The sequence below is a fragment of the Pseudochaenichthys georgianus genome, chromosome 1 (assembly GCF_902827115.2).
Source record: "Pseudochaenichthys georgianus chromosome 1, fPseGeo1.2, whole genome shotgun sequence".
Taxonomy (NCBI): domain Eukaryota; kingdom Metazoa; phylum Chordata; class Actinopteri; order Perciformes; family Channichthyidae; genus Pseudochaenichthys; species Pseudochaenichthys georgianus.
The window spans coordinates 149,652-170,188 of record NC_047503.1 but is presented as its reverse complement, the minus strand read 5'-3'; the positions used below and the strand labels follow the sequence as shown (position 1 = coordinate 170,188).

Sequence of the window (20,537 nt, the reverse complement as noted above, 5' to 3'; positions counted from 1 at the left end):
TAAAGCAAAGCAACAGCATCAGAGCACGGTGCAGAGTCTCTAGATGAGTTTATAGTAAGGTAAGGTACGTTTATTTATATAGCACATTTCAGACGCAGAGGCAAGTAAAATGTTTTACATGATCATTAACACATAGATAGATTGTAGAACATGAGAGGAACACAATAAATAAACATAATGGAATAAACGTTGCATAAAATATCTTAAAAACGACATTGTAAATACGGTATGTGCTAAAACGAGTTAAAAGGCTTCTGGGTAAGCAGCTGTAAAAGGTAGTGTTTTTGCCTCGACTTAAAATAACTCAGCGTTGGTGAAGACCTCAGGTTTTCTGGAAGTTTATTCCATCTGTGGGGAGCATAAAAACTAAAAGCAGCTTCGGCGCGTTTGGTTCTGAGCCGGGGAACAATGAGTAAGCCCGTCCCCGATGATCTCAGAGCTCTGGGGGGCTCGTAACAGGGGGATGTCAGACATATATTGGGGTCCCAAACCATGTAATGCTTTATAAGTTGTTGTAGTCCGCTGTGTATAAATCTGTAGTTTCCCCAAAGCAGCAGATGCACATTTATGACGTCCGCTGGCTTAGAGTAAAGTTGTTATATATATAATATATATAATAGCACTGTTCTAATGGTAAACAATTAAGAAAGAACATGTCAAGCTATGTGCTGTATCCAGTGGCGACTGGTCATTAGGGGCAGGTGGGGCACAGCCCCACCTAGTGTCAGCAGAAAGTATTAAAATAATGATTACAACAAAATGCAAAAAAAAAATAAAAAAATATATAAAATATATTTTAAGATCATGTTTAATCATCTGATTCGTCTGTACATTGCTGTTTTAGTATGTGTTCTTCTAATTAGTGTCTACAGTGTGTGCCTATTGAGCTGTTTAGAGCCATGTGGGACAAAACCTGATCCTGCCCCTCCCTCTGACTGTCTAAGTGAACGGTGACTGCAAAAACTACACTGCGCATGCTCAGAGTATTTTCCTATTTAATGTGTGTGGCAAAAAATAATGACCATCGGGGCAAAGTGCTGCCATCCCCACCATACGTCATCTCACATAATTCAGAGCTGATTGGCTGTAAGTACGTGTGCCGCGAAAAGTGTGGTGTGTGAAGAGGAGGAGAGAGAGCTGCAGTGAGGCGTCCTAAAACCAGGAAGTAAGCTGCGCATGGCTTCCCTCCACAAAAAAGCAACGAGATTTCTCCATAGAATTTTAGAAAATAGCTCAAAATAAGATCTGTGGGAAACGTAGCTGTTAGATAAATGTACGTTTTGTTCAGCCGGATAATATCCACATGTCTACCCTACTTTTATAATTTTCGAATCAAAAATCTATTGATTAGATTAAATTTATGATAGACTTTTGAAACTACAAGAAGAGAAGGAGGACTTTTACAAAAAAGTAATAGAGATTTTTGTCCAGAAGGATAGGCAAATGGACTTAATCTTCAAGTCAAGGTAAGACTGCAATTTTATTGAAAATGGGATCTTACTAAGAGAGAACAATTCAATATTTAAATGATAAAATGCAATTGTTTTGGGTATCCTTCTGTTGAACTGTCTGTTTAAAAGTAATTGAAGCATCAGACAAAAAAAGCTTTTGAAAATAATATTATATTTTGATTTAATATATTTGTAAACCTGAAGAGTCAGTGCCAGTGCCTCACCAGCCATGAACCTCTCTGCAGAAGCTTATATATAGACATCTGAGTTTTTTGTGCCCCACCACTTTTGTACATATAGAAACGCCACTGGCTGTATCAGAAACAATGCGCGGTGTGTTTTGGGAGTAATATGCTGTGTGTTTACATTAGCAAGCATGCTAACACTCAGAGCTAACAATGGAGCTAACGCTGTAGGCTACTGAAGAGAATATGTGTAACGTAATGTCCTTGTGGTAAACCCTGCGAGAGAGAAAGGTTTGAGCTCCATACTGTTTAAAAAAAAAGCTTGAAGTATCAAAGCAGCTTCGGCGCGTTTGGTTCTGAGCCGGGTATTTGCCGCAGCGTTTAGCTGAGCTTCTCCCGGAAGAAATCTCTAGCAGGGGAAAGCTGCGTGACGCTACAAAGGGGCATGGCTAGCAGCAGACGTTCAATGTAAAGCAGAATCAGCCTGTTTGGAACAGGGCTGCAAGAGGGGTTTGAGCAGTATTAGGCATGGCTACAATAGGTGATCTGTTTGGTATTTTAAGCAAAAAACTACATGTTTTGTATCGGTATGGCCCTACAATATATTTTTCCAATATAGCATAATAGGTCCACTTTAAGTTTTCCGCAATCTCGCAGGAATATCTCCACAATGAAACGAGCTTAACTTTCAATAGCATGATATAGCCCAGCGCCACACCTTCATCACACATATTGCCACTTGTTTGTACCATTTTCAGGCGATTTGTAATCTGTTCGAGAAAAACTGTGTTTTATTTTTTATTTCAAGAAACGTATAAAGCAAACAATGGATGTCTTTTATGAACATTTATCCATGCTGAAAGTAGATTTAGATGTTTTCGGAGTTAGATAGAGATTATATATCTAATATATATATATCCAATGAAGCATTGCATGAAGTCTGTTGATGAATCAGAGGCTGATGTTGGGGCTGAATAAACGTTTTTTTTAAATGTCTTGTAGGCAGACCATGTAAGCCCGATGGTCACCAAGGTTCATGTTTTAATAGCATTTTTACAAAAAAAGCCCTGGCGAGCCTAACATGTGAAAAAGGGCTTAGACCTCAGAGAGTTAAACTTGGGCCTACAACCATACATAGTTTTACTGTATTTTGTTTTGAAAATCCACAGTGGAGGTTTTCGTCTAACTTCATGCGATGTTTTTTGCATTTCTCTCAGTAGCCAACAATCTGTTGGCTCGGACATAAACTTCGTAATTTGTTTTTCCCGGGAAGTCGCGGAGAGACGGAGCGGCTGCACGTTGTTGTTTGGGCCCCCTTTTTCCACCTGCCCAGTTGTGCTGTGGCAGGGACCTGCTTCCACTTGTCGTGTGCTGCTGTCCTGGCGAGATTTTACCCCGGGGGGCGTAACCTGCTGTAGCGGAGGCCTGTATCCACCTGCTCCACCTGTCGTGCTCTACGGTGCCGAGGACGTTTTACCACGGGGATATCGCTGAGAGACCGGAGCGCCTCTACGCCTCGAGCTGGTCCTGCTTCGCCTATCCTGCTGTACTGAGGAGGTTCTGCACCGGGGATATCGCGAGGAGAACGGAGCGCCTCCACATTTCGGGCCTGCTTGCACGCCTATCCGGATGCTCTGCTGGTCTGGGAAAATGGCCCATATCGGGATTCTGCTGTGCCTGTTAACTGTTTTGGACTATGAGAAGATTTCTAGTCATTCTGAGAAGACTACTGGATTCAGGTCTGTTCTGCCACCTGCAGTGGGCATCCCCTGCAAAGGTTCGGATGTGTTGCTCAAACAATTACCGGTTGCCTTGTCACAGTCAATCTGCTCGACAAAATATGTTTGTCTTTTTTATTTTCCTGCGATGATGGTTCTTCAGGACTACTTCTTAAGCTCTAATCACACTCTCGCAGACTTTTCCGGTGTTTCTAAATTAGATGACAATGTATGTGTGTCATTTAAGAGGAAAAGATGCCTGTTTTTTTTGTTGTTATTACTGTCAGGAAATGTACAACCTAACCCTGGTCCGCCCAGTAGTAATAGTCAGATCGCTACTCCTGCTGATTTTAAAGCTAGGTCTGGGTTGGGTTTCATCCACTTGAATGTGCGCAGTCTGTTAGGTAAACTAGATTTTGTCCGTATCTGGGCAAAATCGACTGACGCTGACGTCATTGTCTTATCTGAAACATGGCTAAATAAATCTATGTTGGCCTCTGACATTGCCTTAAATGGTTTTAATGTGTATCATACCGACCGGCCTAATAAAGGTGGTGGCGTTGCAATTTATGTTAAGAATAAGTTCAGTGTAACCACATTAGTTTCCAAATCGATCAGTAAGCAATTTGAATTTTTAGCCTTAAATATAGAAGTGGCAAAGGGTCAACAGGTCATGGTAGTGAGTTGTTACAGACCCCCCTCAGCTGTCAAAGACTCCTTGTCTTCACTAGCAAATCTTTTATCATAACTAGACTACAAGGAAATAGTGCTACTTGGAGATTTTAACTGGGACTGGTTAACTGCAGTGTCAGAGGATTTTAAAAACCTTTGTATCTCATTGAATGTTACTCAGATTGTGGACAGTCCTACTCGCCCAAATATTAAGTCCCCTAATAAATCCTCCCTAATTGATCTCATTTTAACTAATGTTCCCCATACATATTCTTCTGTGGGAGTATTTGCAAATGATCTGAGCGATCACTGTGTTGTAGCCACAATTAGGGACACTAAGGTCCAAAAGGTTAAACCTCGCATTATCATCAAGAGAGACATAAAACATTTTGTGGAGCAGGGTTTTGTGCATGATCTGTTTGATTTTGATTGGGGTAAAATCGATCTGTGTGCTGATGTGGAATCCGCACGGTCTTATTTTTATCTTGGTTTTATGGAGATCATTGATAGACATGCACCCCTGCGTAAATTTAGAGTAAAGGGACGAGACAATCCTTGGTTTTCTGCTGAGCTGTCTAGTCTCCTTCATGAGAGAAACAAGGCCTGGGCAAAGGCTAGGAAATCAGGCTCAGAGATAGAATGGCTGCGTTTTAGGCAGCTAAGAAATAGCTTCACTTCAAATGTCAAAAGTGCAAAGTCGAAGTACTATTTGTCAGTTACCACAGAAAACCTAAATAATCCTAGGACATTTTGGAAAGCAATAAAATCGATATCAACCGGTGAGATCCGTAATGAGCTACCTCCGTGCCTTACCACAGCATCTGGCTCTATATCGGACAGGGCTACTATGCTAAATTGCTTTAATGAGCATTTTGTGTCCTGTGGTTCTCTATTTGATTCTGTGACTAACTCTGCTTCTGTAAACACCACAGTCTGTGACTCTGAACAACGTGGTCTGGAAAACCCTTTCAGTTTTACCCCTTTTACTGTTGATGTTGTTAATGAAGCCTTATCTAAGCTAGATCCTAGGAAACCGGCTGGCCCGGACAACTTAGAACCTTTCTTTTTAAAGATAGCTGCAGACTTTATTGCTCCACCTCTTACTTCTCTTTTTAACCTCTCCCTCAGCTCAAACACAATTCCAAAAGTATGGAAGTCAGCTTATGTCTTGCCTTTACTGAAAGGAGGGGAGGCAACTATTTTAAATAACTATAGGCCAATCTCTAAATTGTCAGTTCTGGCTAAGGTTCTTGAATGCCTAGTGAGTGAACAGGTAAAGGAGTTTTTATGTACAAATGACATCCTGTCTAAACATCAGTCAGGCTTCAGAACGAAACACAGCACCATCACTGCCACAATGAAAGTGGTAAATGACATTACTAGTATTTTAGATAATAAGCAGAGTTGTGCAGCTCTGTTTATTGACCTTTCCAAAGCATTTGACACCGTTGATCATCTCATCTTAAAGCAGAGGCTACTCAGTATTGGCATATCCAGCAATGCAGTGGGGTGGTTTGTGAACTACCTCTCTGAAAGGTCCCAATGTGTTCATTTTGATGGACTGTCTTCTGACTGGTTAAACATTTCTAATGGTGTACCACAAGGTTCTGTTTTAGGACCACTTTTATTCTCCATATGTATTAACAGCGTAGGTGATAATGTGGATGAAGCTACTTTACATTTTTATGCGGATGATACCGTGATGTATTGTGCAGGTCCCACCATTAAGGAGGCTGTTGTTAAATTACAGGCTGTTTTTAACATTATTCAGACTCAGTTCTCTGAATTAAAGCTTCTTTTAAATGTGGATAAAACCAAGGTAATGCTCTTTTCAAAAGCAAAAAAGACACCAGAGCCTGTTTTAGATATTGTAACTACGCAAGGAACAAAACTTGAAGTTGTTGCCTGTTACAAATACCTTGGTATCTGGCTTGATGATTGTCTCTCTTTTAAACTTCATGTCAATAACCTGCTAAAAAAACTGAGGGTTAGGCTAGGGTTCTTTTTCAGAAACAAGTCCTGTTTCTCGCTTGAGGCCAGGAAAAGGCTAGTCACTGTGACCTTTTTACCTGTGCTGGACTATGGGGATCTGGTCTATATGAATGCACCTGCCAATTGCCTGGTCAAGTTAGATGCTGCGTATCACAGTGCACTGAGATTTGTGACAAACTGTAAAGCATTAACCCATCACTGTACCCTGTATGCAAGGGCTGGTTTGCTTTCACTAACTGTACGGAGGCTCAGTCACTGGTACATTTTTATATACAAAGCCATGCTAGGGAAACTTCCATCTTATATCTGCTCCCTGATCTCACGGAAAATTGTAAGTGGCTACTGCCTGATATCGAATGCTGTGGTTTTATTAAATGTGCCAACTGCTAGGACTGTCTTAGGGAAGACAGCTTTTAGATGCGCAGCTCCTCTGTCTTGGAATAGTCTGCAAATTAAATGGAAACTGAACAATCTGGTGCCACTAAATGTTTTTAAAGCTTGGTTGGATGCTAGTCAATCAGAAGCTATTGGTACCTGTTTATGTGGATAATTTTTATAAATGATGCTGTATGATGTCCTTTTGTTGTTCTGTTTATGCTTTTATGTTTCATGTGGAACTACTTGAACAGGTCTCCCTTGGAAAAGAGATCAATGATCTCAATGGGATTTTATCTGTATAAATAAAGGTTTGAAATGAAATGAAATAAATGTAGTCTACATTTCATATAAGGTGTAAAACCTGACCTAAAACATGGAGTGTGGATTCCTACTTGGAGAGGTCCCAGTTCACCTCCTGCCCTGTCGTGGTGCCCTTGAGCAAGGCACCGGACACCCCCCTTTCCCCCTTACTCCCATTGCTCCCCGGGCGCTGTACAATAGCTGCCCACTGCTCCTAGTACTAGACTCCTAGTACTATGGGTTAAATGCAGAGAACACATGTCACTGTGTGTGCTGTGTGCTCTGCATGTGTGACTATTAAAGAGGGTTTCATCCCTCCCAATTCCAATTCCAATAAAAAGCTGTTATTATTAGGCTGTATTTGTAATATACTGTTGGAGTGGTAAGCAGGCCTTTTGTTTTTTGATATTTGGGGAGTTAGGTGGTCCATGAGTGTTTTTTTATTGGTTAAGTGGTCCTTAGTATGAAAAAGTTTGAGAAACACTGCCCTTTACACTTTGGGAAACCGTCTGCAATGTCAAACCTCTAAGAAACTATTTGGTGATCAGTGGCGTTTTTTACCGGAGGCCAAGGTAAAACAGGCTTCTCCTGTTTTTTTTTAAGAAACACTTAGTCATTTACTTTGGGTTATTTTGTTGTGCTACCATCACTCCCCTTTTAGTTTAGTTTATTTGTTTATAGTGTTGTAGACAGTCCCCATTAATCAACTGCCACATTGCTAATTTCCAGCGGTTGTCCCCGGCCAGATGATAATAGACACCCTTAAAATCACAATACATCAACAGCATTAGTTATAAAGAAAGGATGAAAGACAAGTAGATAGAGGCGAAAGGATAAAAGAGAACAATACAATTCAAACAACACACGTTACTACATACATGTCACATATAGCACATCACTATCACATAACAGAAATAATGGGCAACATCCATGATCACAACATATAAAACACACGCTATAACCAACACAGACTAGTGTGTGCAGGTGTAGTTCTCAGTGAACCATGTTTTTAAGTGAGCTTTAAATGTGGTATATGTATGTATGTCTCTGATTTGAGGGGGTAGAGTTCCAGTTATGGACTCTTCCTGAATGGGACTGATAGGTCGCCACGTGTTGGATTTGGGTTCGCTGGATGCGAACCCAAATCCAACACCAGTGCTTGTTTGTACAGAGGAAGTAAGAAGATGACGTTGTGGTCTGCATCTCAGAGCGTTGGGTATGAATGGAACCGGAATGCGTTGGTGATAATGCCGTAGCAGAGGTCCAGGATGTTTCCCCTCCTGGTTTGAATATCCACATACTGCTGGTGTGATGGTAGCACGTTGTCAAGTCTACAGGTGTTGAAGTCCCCCAGAGTAAACACTGGAACTTTGGGGTATTTGGCCAGCATTCTGTTAGCCTCCTCGGCTACTAGCTCCGCTGTTACGTTGTCATTTGCAATGGGGGATGTAAACACAGCTGATCACAAAAGTTGGGAATTCCAGGGGGAGATAGTGGGGACGCAGGGACACGTCATCATCTCCAGGTTGGGTGTGCACACTTTCCGGTTCACCTGTTGTTGATGTTAAGGCAGACTCCACCGCCCTGCATCTTCCCCGACTGACACGTCCTATCTGACCTGATGATGGTGAAGTTTTCCAGGCTGACCTCGACATCAGGGACCGACTCGTCATGCCAGGTTTCAGACAAGGCGATGATGCATATGTCCCTGAATGCCCTTTCCAGTCGGCATTGAGTATCGGCAGTAGGTACATTTTATTTCGGAGTGAGCGGACATTAGACAGAATGGTGGAGGGAAGCGAAGGTTTATATGGATGCTTCCTTACTCTTCCGTGGATCCCTCCACATCTTCCTCGTTTCCCCGGATGGAGCTCTGATGGTAGATCCACCTCAGGTTTGATGTTACACAGCAGCGAGGTCCGATGTAGCAGGAGGTCATCACAGCCATAGGTGAGTAACCTGTGTCTAGCTGCAGTGCAAGGCAGTCACGGATCAGCCATATAATGGTTATTACAATGATGATCGCTTTGTAACTTCTGGTCATGTCGGCCAGCCGAGTGTAACATTTAACATAAAACACTTAACAGTGCATGGAGACACAAATAAGACGTAACATGAAGACGTAACATGAAGTCAAACATTACAGTGTGTGTTGTCACAGCCATTTCCGGCGCCGTGGGAGGGCCAGGCCCTCCCATTTGACATTCCTGCCCTACCCCAATAAACACGTTTTTTATTATTTATAACATTTACATTTTATTTTTTTATTATAAATAAACTGTGAACTTTTATGCCACGATGTATTTGATGTCAGATAGTAACTAAAAAAAAATCACAGCGTCACACTCTGCCGCCTATTCTGGATTTATTTATTGTTTATTGTCCATTCTGTAGACTCCCATTTCCGTTTGAATTACAAAATGGACATCAGAAATTGGCTTAAAAGGTCTAAGGATTTATTCAAACGAAATAGCGATGAAAGAACTGCAGCCGATGGTGCTGCTGGCGACCCTGCACCTGCCGTTGCAGCAGCACGCCTTAATGTCACAAGCTTGACCTCGGCAAACCCCGGGGCTGAGTTAGCGAGCCCAAGCCTTGACTCATCAAGGCGGCCGCCACCAACAACGCTGTCCTCCGAGGCACAGCTCCTTGTGCCCCTACCATCACCACCTGCGTTGCCACACCCTGTACCACACCCGCCAGCATCCTCCTCCGTGCCGGTGCCTCCACTACAGACGCTACCTTGCAGCACATCAACGGGTACTATTGGGACAGCCACCGCTCAAAGACCAACAGCCCAGATGATCTTGGGCTTAATAAACCTAACCAGGTGAAACTGGATCGTTATTCAGGGAGATTGTTTTCAGGAAAGAAGCGCACTTTTGCCGCTGCATGGTTCAACAACAGACCGGCTTGAATATTCGTTAAAAGCAGCCTTTTGTTTCCCCTGTAGACCGTTTAAAGTCAATACGTCTTCATCTGATGCGGCTTTTATTGTCAAAGGTTTTTGCGACTGGAAACACGCATTACAGACTGATAAGGACTGCTAAGACATGCTGCATCAAAAGAACACATTTCATGTGAGAGCTTGTGGAGAGAGAGAGAGAGAGAGAGAGAGAGAGAGAGAGAGAGAGAGAGAGAGAGAGAGAGAGAGAGAGAGAGAGAGAGAGAGAGAGAGAGAGAGAGAGAGAGAGAGAGAGAGAGAGAGAGACAGATACGCGAGGAAACAAATAAGGAAATTAGTACTTTGGTGCAGATCAGCAGCTGGCACGGAGCCGTTATTACGTGTCAGCTGTCGTTGATATTATAGCTTTTTTAGCCGTCAACCAACTCCCTCTCAGAGGTGACCACGATTCACTCCACAGCATGTCCGAGTCAGGCAGTGGGCTCTTCCTATCGCTGTTTGAGTATACGCTGCAGTACAAAGATGCAGAGTTGGCCAAAATAATGTTCTAAGTGCTAAGTGTTCTATATGCTGCAGTGCATAGGAAAATAAACCATGCCCAAGGCGGGCTAAACAGTAAAGGAGGAGATGAAATGCAAAGCAGTTGGGCCACTGAAAAGAGTTACAGCAGAAGGATTCAAGAGCGGATGGACTGAGGAGAAGACAGAACCAGAGGAGAAGGAAGAATCAGAGGAGTTGGCGTGGTCTAGTAGAATGTGAGGGGGTCGTGGCTTGACAACCAGAGGGGGAGAAAAGTAAAACGGGAGTGAGTGAGTTTACACATAAAACACACTTATTCACAAACACGCAAGAAAAGGTGTGAAAATACGTAAATACAAATATTTATTAGCCATGAATAAATCAATTGGTACATTTAAGAAGTAATAAAGGGTGAAAACAGGATGAAAATATTCACCATACTTCAAGCAGCGGGTGTTTTGGATTTAGGAGTACAGAGTAGGACATATTATTCAATCTTTTCATTATATAAACAAATTATTCTTTAAGAGATTCTTATTCATGTGCGAATTTGGGGATAGCAGACACAACTTTATTTTAATGGAAAATGTTAAAGGTAGAGCTAGTACCAAAACAAATATGGTATTCCAAATCTAAAATATTGGTTTCACCATTGTAGCTAGTTATTACCTCAGGAGAACTGTTAAGGTGGAAATAACATTTGTTTGTCGTCCAAGATGTAGAGTTTTAAAAAGACACTGGGCAAAGAGTGATTGCACATTTTTATTTTGAAAAAAGCAATATAATTGTGAGTAATATATGCGGGGCCTTGGATCACTCATTTTAATGGTGCATATTTTTGACAACCAATATCGTTCAGGGAGAAGGAGTCGCTCGACCCACCCTGCAGATGTTTTAAATCTTACTTGCAGCTTCACAGGGAGCGCACGGCACCAGACTATGAGTTTTAAAAGACAAGCGCCACCACCTCCATAATGGTCATCCATTTAATCAGGGATGACCTGACATTTAGAGATGTTATTTAAAAGGAGAAACATATCTGCCATAAGTGAACATTCCTAAATTGAACTACAAACCATTAATGAAATGACTTCTGTTTTTAAAATCCTTGATAAAGGAGGGAGTAATTATCACATGCTCGGACACCCGAGGTTCCACACACTGTTTAAGGGGTTTAGTATAGTTCTTTAACCCGTTTAGCCCTGAGCCTGTTTTTCAGGTCTCAGGATCGAAAATGACATTCCCAGAACAAATGACCATATCTTCTAAAAGGGTTAAATTAATAATCTTTTTTCTCAAAGTAATGATAAACATGTGGGTTGGATGTAGAAAAGTCAGAATCAATATAGATGTTTTTTATTTTAAAGAAAATTCAGATTGAACGTAGTAAAAAACTGTAAATTATAGTGTCCGTCCAAAAATATTTTTTTACTGATAGTGAAAACTACCCTTGGATGATGGTAAGGCAGACTAAAAGCTTTATGAATCCAAAGTACAACATATAATAAGTACCCTGTATCATTGATGCAAAACAAGTGACCTTTGACCTTTTTACAGAGGTTTAGCAAAAGAAACTCCACCTCTGAGGTGATTTGGGTGGAAATGGGGGTTTTACCGTTTCTTTGGAACCCATTGATCGATGTTGGTGCCGCACTTTGTTTTGTATGTCTCTTTAACTTAATTTGAGTTTTCCCGGCACTTGACTGATTTAGTATCGCTTTGCATTCTGGGTTAATAGACTGGAAAGCGATAGGTCGCTTTTTCTGTCAATCAAGTAAACTTCTGAATTAAGTGGCAGGGAGGCCAAGGGAGGAGGGATCAAAACCTGTTTTGTCTATTTTAACGGAGCTGGATTTTTTCTTTATGAATGACTCGCGATCTACCAGCATTGCCCCCGCGGTCGACGTACTGGGCACCTCTGGATTAACTTCAGCAGCGTTTTTATCATTTTAATGCCATTGAAGACCACTTTTGACCAGACTACGACACAGTTGAGCCATGTTAGCGTTTTTAGCTACCTCGCGCCACATGTCTGTTCTTGTTATTATCTCCGCGAGTTCGGATAATGAGGGTAACCTTCGATTCTGTGTCACCTCACGATGTGAAACTATGTCATGGATGTGCAGAAAAGATAAATAATAAGGTTTTGTGAGTGAATTTCGGTGCAGTAATCTGTTAGCATTTTTCGCATTGTGGGCTTTTTTTTAAATGATCAGTTAGATGAGTTTCTTCTCGTTACATGGATATAAAACATGCATAGTTTATTAAATGAACATGCCCTCAGACACTGTTTCCTGCAAGATGTTGCGGGAGGGCCCCGGTACCGGGGTCTCTCGGGCTTAACAGGTTAAGTAGACCAGAATTGAAGGTCAATTAGTATAATGAGTTAGTGATATTCCACTGGTTTTCTCATCATTTCAGGGACTTTATCACGGCATTAGAACAGACCACCCAAAGCTACTGAAGTAGGAACTTTTAAGTGATGAAATTCTACAACTGTTGTAACTGACCAAAATCTTCTCCCAGAAATGACTGTCTAAAATGCTGTATCCCAGAGTAGGTGTTTGGTGGTATCGTGGAACTAAAACATTGTATTCAGTCTTGCCACAGGATTGGACTGGGACCTTTGCACTAGTACAGCCAGTGATGTTTTTTATGCAGTACCAATGACAGCGGATCAGATAATCAACATGGCGAAACACCCCAAAACCAGTAGGGCTAAGAGACCAGTCCCATGGGTAGTTTAGGCTCCACAGTGTACAAGGATAGCATAGGGGTGCCCAGGGGAGTGCTACATGTTGTAGTTGCATTCCATGTACCTGCACCCTAACGTACCGATTGATCACGATGGTTTTTTCAAGAGAACATATTACTTTCATACCTTAAAAGGTATGATGACATGATGATGGTAGATGATGTCACAGTCATCTGAAGAACGAACCCAAACCTTGTTGTTTTTATTAATTGCATTACCAAATTGGTATCAAATAAAAAGTAAGCATTGGTAACACAACTTCCAAAGTTACAGTAAAATAAAAAGGACCCTGACTCGGACAATACACAATCCAACATGTTCAACAGAAGAGAATCACTTATATTGTTTGTACACATGGTACTTTACATATATATCTGTTTGTTTAAGGTGTCCAGGTGATGCAGACAGGCTGGACCAGAGAGTGAGAGACAGAACTGGACTCCTCACAGCAGTGAACTTCAGCACAGGTACAAAGACTCTTTTTTGTATACTGTACAAAGAATCAAGAAAGATATTGGTTTAAATAAATGAAGTATTGACTTGAATACACTGATATATATATATTCCATTAAACAATACTAAATACTAGATCACCTACACATCAGTGAAGTTGAGGGTTTTTTCCATGAAAAAGGTTACATTTAGATGTTAACAAGCAATATGATTGTGTGAAAATGAGACCTTGTGTCTCAATGAGATCTACACCTGTATAAATAAAGGCTAAATAAATATGGTTTTGTCAGCTTTCTAATTGAATGTATTGAAGGCAAAGATATTTAACACATAGTAAGAACTGCTACTATTTATCTCTCAATATTGTCTGTAAAAAACGTGGTAAAAGTGATTCTTTCAGTGAGAAAACAGAGCAAGCTTCTACAGTTTACTACGTTTTGATAACAGTTAAATATTATTTTGATAATAACATATATTTCAATGTTGATGAGCTTCATACTGTTCATTCATAATCTGATCGTCTTTGTAGCTCACTGTTGAAATAAAAAAAAACCATTACAATTACAAAATAATGATATCTACAGCCCCTAAACACACAAACACACCACTTTCATAAATAACACACTTGTTCTGCAATAATATGTTTTATGTTTCCTGTAATTTTTGTTAGGAAAGGACATGCCTGAAAGACACGACATGTTCTCCTTCTCTGAGGGTGAAGAAGAACATCCAAGAGGAACATTAAAAGCTGATGTTATGAGATGTTAAGACCAGTACAGGACATTCACTAAGAAACTACTTATATTGTGAAAACACAGTCAGCTGATCGAATGCACCTATTTCCACATCTATACTCCATCAGCTGATTATTTCTATTTGCCTCACTTTATGAGCTTCACATCACCTGTGCCTTGTACCGCAGAGTTTGCAACGTCACAAATAAATGGGGCCAATCTTCAGTCAGATGTGAATGTGTAATCTAACATTTTCAGTAATAATAATGGACGAAAGGAGTGCAAATACAAATACAATGTATTGAAATGTGAACCAAAAGTTAATCAAAAATGTTTTAAATAAAAAGCACATATGGACAGAAGGTGTAAACCTATTAAATGTATAAGTAAACACATTTAGTCAAATAAAGTGACAGACTCGGCCTGTGCAGTTGGTATCAGCTTGATACCAACTGCTGGGCTCCTCCATCAGGCCTGGTCCTCCTCGCAGAGGAAAGACCCTCAGTCCTCCTCGCAGAGGGAAGACCCTCAGTCCTCTCCAAACCAACAGACAGGACGTCCATCACACAGAGGTTTCTCCCTGAAGTCTCTGCAGCTCTCTGGACACCAGGCTGTCTCAAACTGTCCACACTGAATATGAGAGGGGAAAAATGAAAATAATAAATGCTTTAGACAATAAGAAATATAAAGTTGACTGTTGAGCTTCTCAGTTTTTTTAGATTGTCAATACTATTACTGTATAACTAATATCTCAGGTTAAGAGGCACATTCAAATAAAGATTGGTCTTTAAATAAATGTTGTCTTTTGAATTGTTTGTCTAAAGTCAAGGATCTAGAACTGGTACTTAGGTACGTACAGGTAAGAGCACTAACTAGCTACCATCACATGTACCTTAGCTTGACTTAAATGTATTAAACGTGTAATTAAGTGATATCAAAACATAAATAACTAATGTCATGCAAACATATTAATATGTGCTTGATTCCAGTGTTGAATTTAGCACAATTGCATACAAACGTTAAGGGGTTTTAAGATTCTGAAGTATTATGCTAAAAACTCAATAACTTAGATTATTATTTATAGGTTTGCTGAATAGTTTTATGTCCGCTTACCTTAGAAAGGTAAAATGCGACGGCAGTGTGCAGATGGGGAGCATGTTAGCTTAGCTTGGTAGCTTCAGCTAGCTCTGGAACATCCAGCTCGGTGGCAGGAGGTCCCGCCTCGGCTCCGCCTCTTTGCCCTTATTTGGAGCAGGCGGGAGAAGGCGGGAGTTGAACTCTGACGTCACTGTCGAGCCGTTAGTGGCCGACTCCGCCTACTAAGGGCTTCACGGCAACTCTGCAGAATCCTATGGGTGACGTCACGGACCCTACGTCCATTTATATATACAGTCTATGTGTTGAAGACTAACCAAAGTATTTTTTGTATTTTTGATGATGGATATTGAACCATTCCATTTTGATTGTATGTTTTTTATATGAGTTATGTACTATGCAAAGTTCAGATGAAGTATTATTTACATACCCTAAAGCAGGGGTACTCAAATACAAATCGTAAAGGTCCAAAATAAATGTTTCAATAAGACAAAGGTCCGTTTATTACGGTCATTCAAACTTTTAAACAATTGCAACAAGATTCTTAACACGAGGTTGCAAAAACAAAAATAATCTGTATGCAGCAGTTTTCATTGTTATTGTGTCTGTGCTTGACCCCTCAGAGTTTCAGTGTAAGAGCTGCACAGTTATGAATAAAGGCAGCTGTACTCTTTTTCATTCAGCATTCCCATTATTGCTTTATACATGTCTTGCCCCCTTGTGTGTCCACTGAGGTTCGTCAGGCCCAACACATCTTCAAAAAACTCCCCCTTTGCCTCATCATAAAAACTCACAAACACCAGCAACTGAGCATTGTCAGTGGTGTCAGTGGACTCACCCACAGCTAAGGAAATGCACTGTGCATTTTTTATTCCATCACAAAGCTGATGAATCAAATCACCAGCCAGTATTTATGTTCTTCTGGTTGCTGTGGAATCTGAGAGGGGGATTTGCTTGACCTGACCTGTTATTTCCTCTTCATGACCTGTTATTTCCTCTTCATGACTTCAGTCATGCATTATTCTATACTTCAGTTATTATCCAGTGGAAAGCCCTTACCGACTAACCTAGTTAAATCAAAGTGGTTATTTTTTTGTGGCTGGGCAGTGTAGTTTTACACACCGTCTTATTTGACTTTCTCAGGACTTAAAACAGTTTTTGGGGGGCAGACCCCCTCAAAGAAAAAAATATATTTACACACGTAAGGTCATCGTCTTAATAGTTTTGTATGCTCATCCGTGAGCAGAGCATCACGTTGACGTGTCTTACAGCTGAATGCGGCGATTACCATTTTGTTCAGCAAAACGCCTCACAAACGTATTAAGATCAACAGCTTTAGTGCGTTTTCGAATGGTTAGGTGGCGCGATAGTCTGTAGTGAAGCAGCGCGCTCCTGCTCCCGCTGCGCTCCTGCTCCCGCTGCGCTCCGGAGCAAACAGCTGTTTGCTTTTCACCCAACAAAAACGACAACCGACTCACGGAACGCTATGTTGTAGCGTTGATAAACGAAACAATTTAACTAAATTGTTAGTCAAAATACCAATACCACAGGACCATTTTTATATTTTTAGTGGCCCGAGCGGGCAAGTGGAAAGTACGTTATGCTGGCCCGGGGTGTCTAAATAGTGCTTCCGGGCCAGCGGGCCATTTAATGTCGAGCCCTGCCGGTTACCGGCCGGCCCACATCGTCCGACCGGCCCACTTCAGTACCGGCCCATCGGGATTCGTCCCGAACGTCCCGATGGCCAGTCCGCCCCTGGTGGGGGGTGTGTGTGTGAGTGAGTTACTCTCATTGGTTAACACTTGACCAGCACCCGCCGTGTGTTACAGTTTGATTGACAGCAAACACAGCCCCCTGATGATAGCCTTCCCTGCTTTCTCAACAGCCATTGGATGAATCTGACCAATCAAAATGAAATATGCGGGACATCGTCTCAATATGCGGGACGCACCAAAAGTCGTGAAAATGCTGTGCAGTCCCGCGCAAAGCGGGACATCTGGTCACCCTAATTACAGCCATTAAAATATATTAAATAAAAAGTAATGAAAGGGAGTATGAGGAGAAAAGGCGTGTTTAGTTATGTATTGGACGTACAATGTCAGAATCCTCTGTTATGCGCAATAACGGACATTGAAGACCAAAGGAGGGAGACCACAGCCGCCACTGAAGAGGAGGAGCCAAATGAGATATATAGTCAGGTGACGGAGCTTTGTGGGGTCTCTTTTTCCACGGCCCGGACTGCGAGTGGAAGCTGCAGTTTTTCTCTCCTCACATCTCCTGCTTGTTAAATTACTGCGCCATTTAATTAAAGTACCCATTTGAACCTTTCTCAGAGACTCCTTTGTCTCTTACTTTTAAAGCTTCTCTCCTGGACGCGAGAATAACGAATACTCTAATACCTGTTGAGTCAGAGTCAGTCAGGAAGTGAGAGATGCTCTGTCTACAGCTCAGGTTGGTGAAGTAGAGGACTAGGGTGTTTGGATAGTCAATGTGAGTCTACATGAGGCTCAGTGGTTCTGTAACATTTTAGTAACCATGTAGTAATCAAATATTTCCAAGGCACACCTTTACATAAATATTATGGTTATATATTATTATGTTCTTTTAATAATGAATACCAGTTATGAAATCATTCCAATGTATACTATAGGACAATTAAACACAAATACAGTTTAAAAGAATATGCATAAAAAAGAGAATTGTAACCAGGTAAAATACTTTAAAACGTGCTGCTTCACAAAGGGAGGAGGAGAGGCTCTGAGACAGGTGGTAGAAGACCTGCACGCTCACCACTATAAATGAACAACAAAAATAAAATAAATAAGTTTGATTTATTTTGTATTGGTTATGACTATATTCTAATCATTTTTTGACAATTGAAATGTATAAAGATATTTTTCATTTGGATGTTTCATCCACCCCACTCTTAAAATATGACAACATGGATGGGATACGTAATACATTTGCACACTTTTTACATGGTGTGTGTGTGTGTGTGTGTGTGTGTGTGTGTGTGTGTGTGTGTGTGTGTGTGTGTGTGTGCGTGTGTGTGTTAAAGAGAGCGCACCTGTGTGTTTTTAAACGCAAGTGTCAGCTGGAGATCTCTGACCTGTGCAAGTCTAGCCTCTGGATCTTGTTACGTTACATTACAAATGACCCCCCCCCCCTCCTTGAAAAAAAGGATAATTGGCTTCCAAACATAAATTATCTTACTTTATTTTATGACTCAATCTGGCAGGAAACTAGCTTCAAATGTATTTTTGGCTTCTAGTTTGGCATTGTTCTGTAATCCGTAGCCTTCTTTCATATTCTTGTCCCTTTCCATTGTTACTTGGATGTATATACATTTGAATGGATGAAGAATAGGGGGAATTGTATGGCTGATACCGGAGTACGATTTCTGAATATTGAAATGTTTATTGATACAATACATCATATACATTGTTTATTTGTTGTACTTACCCAATGGCACCCTTGCAGCGGAGGCATCAGGGTTGATCCAGAATGATAACCAGGACAAAACGACAATCAACAGAGTTGGAGCATAAACCCCCATCAAGTAGAAACCAACCTGCCTACGCAATGTAAAAATCACTTCAACGCAGGTGTAGTATCCTGGAAACACACAGAGAAAAAATTGTAATGCACACTGTGTAGGTATGTTTGCAATGGGTGTATCTTACTTAACAATAAAGGCTTCTTTTTGTGCAACCCAGGGGGTTTGGAGGCAAGATTCACAATACATAGAAGACAGTTGACTTGAAACCTAAAGTCTCTTTTGATAAAGAATTTAGGTGGAAGTGGAGGGGGTCTAACCTGAACTAAAGTTTCCTTCCATTCAGATACTTATTTTTAGGCTGTTACACTTTACCGTGGATAAGGGCAAAGAGAGATTGTAAGGGAGCTGATTCCATAAAGCATGCAAACAAAAGAGGGGACAACGTTTAAATGAAACAGACCTGTATGAACTTAACAAAAATCATGGTGTTTTTTGCATGCAGTGAAATTTGACAATTTTGCCTATACTAAAATTGGTTTCTGAACAGTTTCCAGAAACCCTTTTTTTTTACCATCCATTCATCAAAATGTAAGTTGTCTTAATGTGGTATTTTGGAGGGATACTTGAAATGTTTTCATCCTCTCTGAAGTAATAAAAACAAAAAGTAAAATACCAAAACAAAGGTTTCTATAGAAACTTCGGAGACATTGTAGGGCAGTGGAATTGCCATCACATACTTCTATAATAACAATATAAGCACTTTTCAGAATATTGTCATCCGGTTCGACCTGACATGGCTGTGTGACTGACCCGAGTTTGCGCCTCCTCATTCTGATAGCTCCGCCCCTTCGCTCCCTCCCCCCACATCTACAGGTGAAAATTACTTTAGCGACACATTCATCGCAAGAAGTGTAGCAAAGGTCAAGGCCGCAGATTTGTCGATGTATACTGCCACAGAGCAGATTCGTGAAGTTGTGATGACTGATTTGAGAGGTTGTAATAACCAAGTTGCAGTTGTAATGGAAAATATATTTAAAAAATAAATATTTTTCTGAAAGTGAACATTTCATCACTAAGTTAATTTTTTTCCTAAAAGCTACAACACTTTTTTTGTTCTTCTGTGACTTCAAATTTGGTTCACAGATACGTGGATATTTTATACAAGTGTAAATGTATGCACACAAGCTCAGATTTTTTTTCTGCAAGTGCTCACATCAGGTTTTACAAGCTCTTGCATTTTGCACCATATCTACCTTCATAGAATGTTTGGTCAAACACTTTGTGTTTTGTATCATAGTAGCGTTTCACATTGGCACTTCAAAGGTCCGCCTGTTACTGAACTATGCTATAGGGCAGGGGTCGGCAACAGGCGGACCGCGGTCCGGACCAATAATCAATACATTAATAGAGGATTTCAATTTTGACGGGGCGATTCTATTTTAACCGCCGCCGACAGGGGGTGAAAGAGACGGGTGAGCGATACAGGGAGAGAAACACAGAAGAAGAGAGGAAAGTGAGTGAGGAGAATAATTAGCGATACAGGGACAGAAGCAGAGAGGAGAGTGAACAGGCGTGTTAGCGGCAGGCAGGGAGAGGCACATAATTACACATGGCGCTCTCCAAGAAGAGGAAAGTGGACAGTGAGAACAGAGCTTTGAGTGGACTCGTTCATGTTCATCCTGCCCACTGGGAGCACAGAGCCAGTGTGTCTCATTTGTTCAGAGACTGTGGCGCTGATTAAAAGAGACAACACGCCACTATGAGACAAAACACAAAGTGGTTGACCAAACATTCCCTCTCAATTCAGAACTGAGTTCACACAAACTAAATATGGTTCCAGGGCAGGCTAACCGAGGCTAACCAATGAGCTAACCGAGGCTA

At 41.1% G+C, this 20,537-nt stretch overlaps 1 protein-coding gene across 2 annotated transcripts in view; it reads right to left on the bottom strand.

Annotated features, from left to right (window-relative positions):
* LOC117455299 (glycine receptor subunit beta-like) overlaps window positions 1-20,537 on the bottom strand; it is a 174,884-nt gene that overhangs the window by 37,793 nt on the left and 116,554 nt on the right. For both annotated transcript variants that reach the window (XM_034094754.2, XM_034094748.2), the window contains exon 8: window positions 18,620-18,772. In XM_034094754.2, coding sequence (XP_033950645.1) covers window positions 18,620-18,772 — 153 coding nt within the window. The remainder of the gene's footprint in view (window positions 1-18,619; window positions 18,773-20,537) is intronic.